Genomic DNA, 10,129 nt, shown 5'->3' with positions numbered 1-10,129 from the left:
CTCGCCACACTGCGGTATTTTCGCCGTTGAGTCCGAACGGTTTTACCGCCGCGGTTTTTACGTTCACGAAAAACATACATGTTTAAATTTAGCACGCCATACACAGCGGTTTTACCGTTCGTCGCCGCCACTCGCCGCTGCATGCAGCGGTTCGACGGCGGCACCGCTCAACCGTTCGTATCATAAACGCGTTGTTGTGAATGCAAAGAGCCATACTGCGTTTTTAATCCAACGGCGTTTTTAATTTTTATAATTATTCATACAATTTAAATTTACAATGATCGACGTTGAACTATTTATCGTCGAAATCGAGAAATATGAATGCTTGTGGAATGTGACAAGCAAATTATTTATGAATAGAGATGTAAAAAAAAAAGCATGGGAAGACATTAGTATGGTAATGTTTAAAGATTGGGAAAGTTCAACTCTCCAGGAGCGTGAAGCACAAAGTAAGTTTATTATTTCACATTTTCACTGCTATTTTTTATAATAATGTAATGTAATCAGTGGCGTATATTATAATAGACATTATTTTCGGAGTGGGCTACACAACTAGCAAGTGATCTAGCACCTAGGTCCTAGAGGCTAGTATATTATATTTAAAAGTTACTAAAAAGGAACTTTGCAAAAATCATCTTATGCACCTAGGTGGTGGTAATTATTTTATGATAAGTAAACCTAAAATATAAAATTATAGGTATAAGATAGGTATCTAGTTGCTTAAATTTTAACTCATACTTTTTCAAGAAAAGTGTAATATTGATACATTATATAATACATAACCATATAGGGTATAGACGATAAATCAATTGTATATTGCATATGCAATTATATTAGTATTTTCATAGAACTATAATAATTAAATATTATATTTATTATTTACCTTACAAAAACCAAAAATTCTATGTTATGATCAGACATCAGCATTCAGTATTTATATTATAAACAGTGTTCAGTACACACAGCGTTTAAACTTTTAAGTGCAGGGATTCATGAGGACTCAGTTAATCCTTACCTCTGATTGTGGTTAAAAAGTGCCCCCTTTATTAAGTTAGGATTTTATACCTTAGACATTAAACATACAATTACATATGGAACGCTTAAAACTATATATGTAGACATTAGTCCCCCCTGGAATTAGTGAATTTGTGATAAATTATCATGTCAAATAATCTTGTAATGTAATTACACAAGTAATTACACAAGTTATGTACAATTAAGTTATTTTTGAGGATTAGACTATTTTTGGTAAGTAGTTTTTACAAATTAATCTTAGAAAATATTATAAGTATCTAAATATGTGGTTCTATACTTCTATTTAAGTAATGTATGTGAATTCGGGGAAGGATTGCAGCCCACTAAGCCAGGATGGTTATGTACGCCACTGAATATAATATAATGTAATATTATAACACATAAAGGTAGGCCAGGGGCCCACCTGAATGGTAGTAATAATCTAATACAGTGTCACTTTTCTGATGTTCTAACTTTATATTTAATTCAGTTAATATCCTAATCAATTTTTTATTTTTCACTTTAATTTCCAATATTTAAGATCATAATAATAATAATAATAGTAGGAATAAAAAAAGAAAAGTATTTAGTATAGTAGTACCAAATAGGTAAGTTGTAGGTATTGTAATATATTATATCAAAAAAAAAATAAACAAGTTCACCTTACATTCAAAACATATTATACACTTTTTTTATCCAAACCGGCTTTGAAATGGTACTGATCCTGCATCCATAAAATAATCGGAAAAGTAGTTACGAACATCAATACCTTGGGAACGAGCCCCAACTCCAATTCTATTCACTGCAATTTCCTCTAAAGTATTGCTTAGTGTGTCCTCAAATTTATAACCATCTCGCCTCCTGACAAAATTGTGAAGCACACAACAAGCTTTTACTATTACATCTCCAAAATTAGGTTCAACGTTGATTGCTGTGTGCAGAACCCTCCATTTATTGGCCAAAATTCCAAACGTACATTCAACGTATCTCCGCGCCCTTGATAATCTATAGTTAAAAATTCTTTTTTTTTGGTCCAGTCCACGTCCTGGAAATGGTCTAAGAAGGTTTTTGTGTAATCCAAATGCCTCATCAGCAACAAGTACAAAAGGTTGGGGATTGTCATATGTGTTTGGTAAACAAATTGGCGCTGGAAGACCAAGTTGTTCTGCATATAATTTCTTTCCAAATGGACTTTCTTTGAAAACAGTTGAATCCCCTTCTCTTCCATATGCCCCAACATCAATAGAAATAAAACAATATTCTGAGTCCACATTCGCCATAAGATCTATAGAAAAATATTTTTTATAATTGAAAAATATTGATCCAGAGTTTTTAGGGTTGACACATCTTATGTGTTTCCCATCAACGGCCCCTATACAGTTAGGAAACTGAGTTTTTTCATAATATTTCTGTGCTATGCCTATTTATTGTTCACACTTAGGTTCTGCCATTTCGAGGGGTTGGAGGATTAACCATATGACCTCACAAGTTTCTTTTACTATGCTGCTAACAGTGCTTCTATCCATAGAAAATTCATGTTTTAGGGCAACAAAGTTAAGTCCTACTGATAAAAATCTGAAACATAATAATTTAGATTAAATGTTAAGTACCTAGTAGGTAATACCTATATTACATAACATTATTATATTAATTATAGCTGAAGAACTGAAAAAAAAATGGAAAAATATACGTGACAATTATACTCGAGAAGTTAATGAGACGAGACGTGAAGGTGCAAGTGGTTCTGAAGCGTCAAGAAAAAATAGAAAAGTTTATGCTTATGCAGAAATCTTAAATTTTTTACAACCTGTTGTGAAAAAAAGAAAGTAAGTACTAAGTTTTATAATTACTTGGTAGAAATAATAATAAATATATTATATAAATTCACTATTATTGTTGATACATACAAATGTATTAATTATGACTTATGAGTATGCACAACTTAATTTATTAAAAATGTAATTTTATATTAATATTATATTATATCAAATATTATTATTATCATTATAACTTTAAATAACTGGTAGCTTTTTTTTATTTTAAAGTTTTCCTCACAATGATCATCTGAACTTAATGTTACTTAGTTTTTTATTTTTGCATTTAAACCATATTTATTTAGATAATATAAAACTATTTACAACAATTTACAAATACCTAATAATGAATAAATTAATAAGGTAGTATTATAATAATACCGACTAAAATATTTGTTTATAAATTTATAATATTGATTCTTGTAAAATTATTTATTTTAGTTTTCTTAAATAATTGAAATCTATTGTTTTAATTTGTCAGGACCACTGGGAATATGAGTTTAATTGATACCACATCCGTTGAATATTCACCTACACATACAACTGGTATTGAAGATGTTGGTGATGGTTAACATTCTAGAAATTGGTTTGAACTGTGCAGATGCTAATGTTACACAATCGTCTTCAGCAAAAAAAAATAAAAAGTCTAAGCCCACATCATTTCAAGAATCTTTATTGGAAGCTATAAAAAACCCTCCTTTTTTAAATGTACCACCTGAAACAGAGGATCCTGATAAGGCATTTTTAATGTCATTTTTACCAGACATAAAAAAGTTAAATGAAGAAAATAAATTAGAACTTAAATTTCAATTCTTACAGTCCCTTAAAAAAATTTCTGAGTCCAATAATAAACGATACAACCAAAATTTACCAAGCAACTTTTATAGCGGTTTAAACGTTCAACAGATACCACCACAACCCCAAACATCTGTAGTCCATCAACCATATTATCCTTATTCATCATTCTCTGATTTATCTACCAACTCTTATCTATCATCTGATAATGTAACTGTAACACCAGAACACCATGCAGCTAAAATCCCAGCATCGCTCTACCATCAATATTCATCAAATTCAGATGTATCCACTACTAGTACTAATATTTTTCATCCACTGAATACATTACCACCAAAGTTTAAGGAGTACTCCCTTTCAAATCTACCAAATCAACATAATATATCAGATAAATAAATAAATGTATTATTTGTAATCTCTGCATACATATAATACATATTTATTTTGAAAGTACTATGGTATAATAACATATTATTTTATTTTGTTAACATGGGAAAAAATAGTCCCACACTTTTGTTATTTTTTTTTATAATATTGTAACTATTTTTTAAATTATATTGTTTAAAACTTTAAAAGTAAGTTCCACTGATAAATTCAAGACTCAAGAGCAAAGACTGCCTACTTTATTTTATATACCGAATTTTAATATGTATTTTGTTCAATTTAACTATATACTAGAGCTTTAAAATATAAGCTATAATAAAATATGTTAAATGTTGATTATAACTTATATGTATATAATATTTACTAAAGGTAAATAAGTTTGATTGCCTATAAAAGTTTTGTTTTATAATATTAATTTGAAGACATATTATTAAAACTGTGTTATGTATTGTTTCTATATTTGAATTAGATTAAAAAAAAGTATAGTTGCAAATGATTTTAATTTTGAACAGCTTTTAATTTTATTTTGTTTATGAACTCAGAGCAATGAATGTAATAATAATAATAGTTTTACTATGAGTAATTGTTGGTCTTTGGATCTTTTATTATGTTTTGGTCTAAGAAATTTTGTATCAATCTTCCATTTTAAGAGTAATATTAGGTTAGAAATGTAATTTACCTTAATGTAATAGTAAGTCGTTGTTCAGCAGTTATAGGATTTCGGAATGGTGTGGTCTGCTTTGTTATATAAGGACAAATTTTTTCCAGTAATTCGTCAAACGTTGTAATGGACATTCTATAATATTCCATAAATTTGTCTGGATAACATCTAATGTTTTCATAAAATGAATCAAACTGTCCTGATGATTCACGGTTTGAATTAATTGGATGGACCCAATATTTTCTATCTGGGGCTTGTGGATCTAATTGGCCAAAAGCTTCAGCAATACCAATTACCATGTTATAGTGGTAAATACACCGATTAAAATCCATTCTAAATAAGTTTAATGCATGGATAATAATTAATATTAAGAACTATAAATTATCATTTAATTGGCAATGGCACAAATAGGTAATTTTCTGAGGGATGACAGCTTCAGTCATGTGATATTTTTTAAAAGTATACAAGAGGTATCTCTATTGCAGGGCCTGATATTTGAGGGCTTATCCAATTCTTCTCACCCTTGTGCCACTGTTTTAATTGTATAAAAGTTGTATTGTATTATTTTATTCTAGTTTTTTAACTTACCTAGTACCTACTGAATACAGCTTAAACAAGTAATTATTCAATTTCACAATACTTAATACAACAAAATGCAAATTTGGATATACGATTATAATATAATAAAAATTAACTTGACTAGCTAAAGTAATAAAACACTGAACAATTAGTAAAAAACGTTCTATCGTCACCAAAATCTGTATGAGAATGGAGTATAAACTTCCTAACCTAAAACCGTTCTAGTTTGGCTCAAAGCGCGAACGGTAAAACCGCTCTAGTTTGGCGCAATGGCGCGAACGGTTTTATTGCCGCGTTCGGACTCAACGGCGAAAATACCGCAGTGTGGCGAGACCCTAAACGATAGGATTTTTCATGCATTAAGGCTGGGAACACACGGGCGTTATTTTACCGCGCGACATTTTTACCGCACCGTAAATTTACGGCGCGTTTTGTTGAAATACAATAAAATGAATAGAGCACAACACACGAATGTCGCGCCGTAAAAATACCGCGCGATATTTCGAAAACAGTCGCGTGCACCATGACTTTATCGCACGTTAAAAATAACGCACGATCAGAAATTCCAGTCGAAATGCATTATAATGATAGGTGGAGAACACACACGCAGTAATAAAACGCGCGACTGATTATGATTTTATTTCAATATTCGTTCAATTTTCTATTAGTAGTCATTAGTATTCACAAGTACCAACAGTTAACATGTCGTCAGAGCACTCAGAAGAAGAGTCTGAAATCGACTTCTTAAATTTGACATCTGAAATTGATGTTGAACAGAATAGTCAGTTAGACACAGAACTAGACATAGAACTTTTAATTTCGTTTATTGAAAATAAGCCTGTTTTATGGGACAAGACAATAGACAAGTTTTCAGACCGCAATGAAAAACGAAAAGCTTGGAGAGAAGTGTTCGGTTTGATAAAACCAGGATTTGAACATCTTCAATTTAAGGACCAAAAATTGATAGGTATGTATATAAAATACACTATTAAATCAGTATTAATGTTAAAATAAAATAAATAAATATGTTTTCCTTTCTTGTATATTTTGTCTATATCAATTATTGAAATTATGAAACTATTGATTTTACAATTTATTATTATATGTGTGGTTATTTTTAATTATTCATTTTTTTTTTGAGTCTGTGTGCACGATTACTAGTTGAAATAATACTTAAAAATACTAATAATACTTTTAGAGTGGTTTCTTGGTTTTCACATAAGCTGGTATTATAAAAATACATAAGCATAATTTCCTCTATAAGGGTTTAAAGTTCAAATATTTCTGAAATTGCGAAAATTTGGAAGTTATTTTGTTGTTGAAAATTCATAAAAAATTGGTATTTGAATTGTTGAAATATATATAGCTACAAATATAAATATAAATTTTATAATAGTTTTTACTAATCAAGAATAGGTACAAATTATGATATATTATTTTTAACTTAGTTTATTATAATTTATTAAATATAAAGAAACATTAAATATATATTATAGGTTCATTAGTGTTTGGTACCTAATGTATTACAGTATTACAAATATTTGTTTAAAATTATAATCCGATATTTTGGAATTTATTATTTAGAATATTTTACATAGTTCTGTATTTGGTCCTACTTATCATGTTGCCATGGAACTGCTCCTTCTGAAGAAAAATAATCAGCATATACATTCCTCATATCAATAGCTGTTCTCCCTCCACGATCAGCAATTACTGGGTCTATTTCTTCGAAACCTTCCACTGTAAGGGAATCTTTAAGATCGATTCCATTTCTTTCACGTACAAAATTGTGCAAAACACAACATGCATTAGTGATATTTACTGCCAACTGAGGCCTAACCTGGCCGATGAAAAATTCTCCATTTGTTGGACAGTATTCCGAAAGCACATTCCACGTACCTACGTGCACGGGATAAACGATAATTAAATATACGTTTTTTACTTGTCAAGTTTCTTCCCCCATAAGGACGTAGCATATGTTCAGAAAGACCAAATGCTTCATCACCAACAAATACGTAATTTGCAATAATATTAGTATTTTGTATTGGTCATGCTTCAGGGATATTCAATTCATTTCTTGTTAACAGATTCCAAAAAGTAGAATTCTTAAAAATTGTTGAATCTGAGTCTTTTCCATAAGACCCGACATCGATGTACAAAAATTTATAATTTGCATCAACAACCGCTAATAGCACTATTGAAAAATAATGTTTGTAATTAAAATGTTGACTTCCTGTCCCTGTTGGTTTTATAATTCTAATATGTTTCCCATCAACTGCTCCTAAGCAATGAGGGAAATTGGCACGCTGCTCGAACAATTCAGCTTTATTTTTCCATAGCTGTTCTGTCAAAGATGGCATTTCAATGTGAGCTAATTCCTCCCAAACTGCAATACATACTTCTCTTACAATATTCCCTATAGTTGAAGCTCCTAGTTTGAACGAGTAGTGCAAATCTATAAATGTACATCCTGTTCCTAAGTATCTGTAATAATAAAAACATTAATAAGTTTTGCAAAAAAAAACTATTTTAGATTTTGAGACGAGCGATGAATGTATTGATTTTACAATGATATATTGTGTGTTGAAGGGCAGATAGATTGCAAGGCTGTAATTAAAAAATTATAAAGTATATTTTATAATAAATTAAAATTTTAGATAATATTAATTTTATTAAAATTATAGGAAGTAAACCTATAGGTAATTGAAAAAAGTATTATTTTGAATACCTACCTAAGTATATTTAACTCGAAAAAAGGTGGGTAAGTGGATGTCGCTCTGCTGTACAGTAGTCAATATCATTGTATAAGAAAAACGATTCTGAGCGAAAACGGTCAGTCAGCTTATGGTATTCAAGGCTGGGCAAGTTAACAATTTTTTTTAACTCGTTAAGTTAAGTTATTTTAGAATAATTAAGTTAAGTTAAGTTAAAAGTTCCTCGTATTTTTTTTCGTTAACTCGTTAAGTTAAAAGTTAAATTTAAAAAAAAAGTAACGAGTTAATTAACTTAATTAAAATTAACTTAACGTTTTAACTTAATTTTAATTTTTAACTCGTTAATGCCCAGCCTTGATGGTATTAGTGTATTACTAAGTATATTTGATGATATTAAGGTGAATAAAGTAATTTATATTTAACTTATTTACGTGGAATCTTGTTTTAAATTTTCAATCCTTAGCTATAAAAGTTGAACATTTTATAAATTATTAACTACAATATAATTATTAAATTTAAAATTTGATAAATGTTGTCCAAATTTGAACTTTAAATAATTATAAAAAAAAATTGTGCCTATGTATTTTTAATATTTTTCAACTACCATTGTAACAATATAGCAGGAGCCTTGCATTAAATTTTCACGCTTTTTTACCCAACAAATAAAATTTTATTGATATTTATAGAAAAAAAAACTAAATAAATTGAAAACTGACAATGTCCGTAAACAACTCAAAAATAGTCAAATTATTTTCAAAATTTTATCGTGTATAGAAAAATAAAATTGATAAAAATCAAAATTTTCAAAAATATCAAAAAAAGTTGAAATATAAAATTTGAAAATTTAATAGTGTATAGAAAACGGTAATATAAACATTCGGTAAAAATTTCATGTTTATACAGTTAAAAGTTTTTTAGTTGAATCAAAAAAACTAAAAAGATTTTGCGTAAAAATGCTCGTTTTTTTATTTTTTTTCCTTACACATTTAAAAGCTATTTAATATCTTTATATATGACTTCCTTACACCAACTGCTATCAATTTCCTATCAGAAACTAACCTCGAAATTGAAAATCATAGCATTATTTCGACTACTTATCGACTATCGTGTACATACACAACAACAAATTTAAAAAGAACAAACATCATTATAAAATCAATATATTCATCACTCCATCCATAATAATTAGAAATTAATATTATTACTATAATATTATAATTTTTTAGGAGAAAACATTGAAAAAAAATGGAAACACATCAAAGACGCATACTTTAGGACAATAAAAGAAAATAAGCCAAAATCAGGAGATGGGATGACAAAAAAGAGAAAAAAAAATTATATTTACCACGATCAAATGCAGTTTCTGACAAAAACCATAATACCCAGAGAAACAATAAGCTCTATACCCAAGCAGCATTCCGAAGAAAACGTCGAACTTCAACCATCTACTTCAAAAATTAATTTACCAGCAGCCGAAATACAAAATAATGAAGAATTTAAAAAAAAACAAAAGAAAAAATCCAGGAATGTTGAAGACACATTTATGGAGTATCTTGAAGAAGTCACTAAAAAAAAGAAGAATGATTGCAATCCTGTAATAAAAGACGAACATGAAAATTTTTTTGATTCAATGCTCCCAGTCGTTAGGCAATTTTCTGTTGACCAAACGTTGGCATTTAGGGCAGAAATGATTAACGTCATTCAAAAAATTATACGTGGCACAATTTATTCCACAGATCAATTCCAACAGCCTCAATATGAACAATTTCCTAATTATTACCGTTTGTGATGTTATAGAATTCTTAATATAATTAGAGGAGGATTTTTTTTACGGATATATGGCATAGGCATTTATTACAATTCACAACATTTTTGTATAATAATAGGCATACGCTGTACAAAAAAGTTATTATACCTAATATTATATTCATGAATATACGTAAAGTAATTTATTTTCCATTTTTAGATTCTGAGCGGAGCGATGAATGTATTGATTTTACAATGATGTGTGTTTTTTTTTTTGTGTCTGTCATCCCGGTTTCTTGCAGTAAAAGTATTCCGATTTTCAATAATAATACCGTTTCTGATAGGAAAGTGAATCTAGTTGGTGCATTCGGGAGGTCAAAATTTGAATTTCCCAACAGTTTTCAAAAGCGACGGGAAAAACA

At 29.1% G+C, this 10,129-nt stretch overlaps 1 protein-coding gene and 1 pseudogene across 1 annotated transcript; both read right to left on the bottom strand.

Annotated features, from left to right (window-relative positions):
- Nucleotides 1-1,706: 1,706 nt before the first annotated feature.
- Nucleotides 1,707-5,460, bottom strand: LOC111028108 (annotated as a pseudogene).
- Nucleotides 5,461-7,295: 1,835 nt separating this feature from the next.
- On the bottom strand, nucleotides 7,296-7,607 carry LOC111028107. The gene has a single exon (XM_022306645.1). It carries the CDS (start codon nucleotides 7,605-7,607, stop codon nucleotides 7,296-7,298), a length of 312 nt encoding a protein of 103 aa, XP_022162337.1.
- Between the last annotated feature and the right edge of the window lie 2,522 nt (nucleotides 7,608-10,129).

Source organism: Myzus persicae, unplaced genomic scaffold, assembly GCF_001856785.1.
Source record: "Myzus persicae strain clone G006 unplaced genomic scaffold, MPER_G0061.0, whole genome shotgun sequence".
NCBI lineage: Eukaryota > Metazoa > Arthropoda > Insecta > Hemiptera > Aphididae > Myzus > Myzus persicae.
Note: the sequence above shows the minus strand (reverse complement) of the source record. Positions and strands in the feature narration are given on the sequence as shown.

Bases quoted from the DNA above. Each gene is read 5' to 3' on its own strand.
- LOC111028107 (XM_022306645.1), bottom strand. From the start codon at position 7,607: ATGCCATCTTTGACAGAACAGCTATGGAAAAATAAAGCTGAATTGTTC.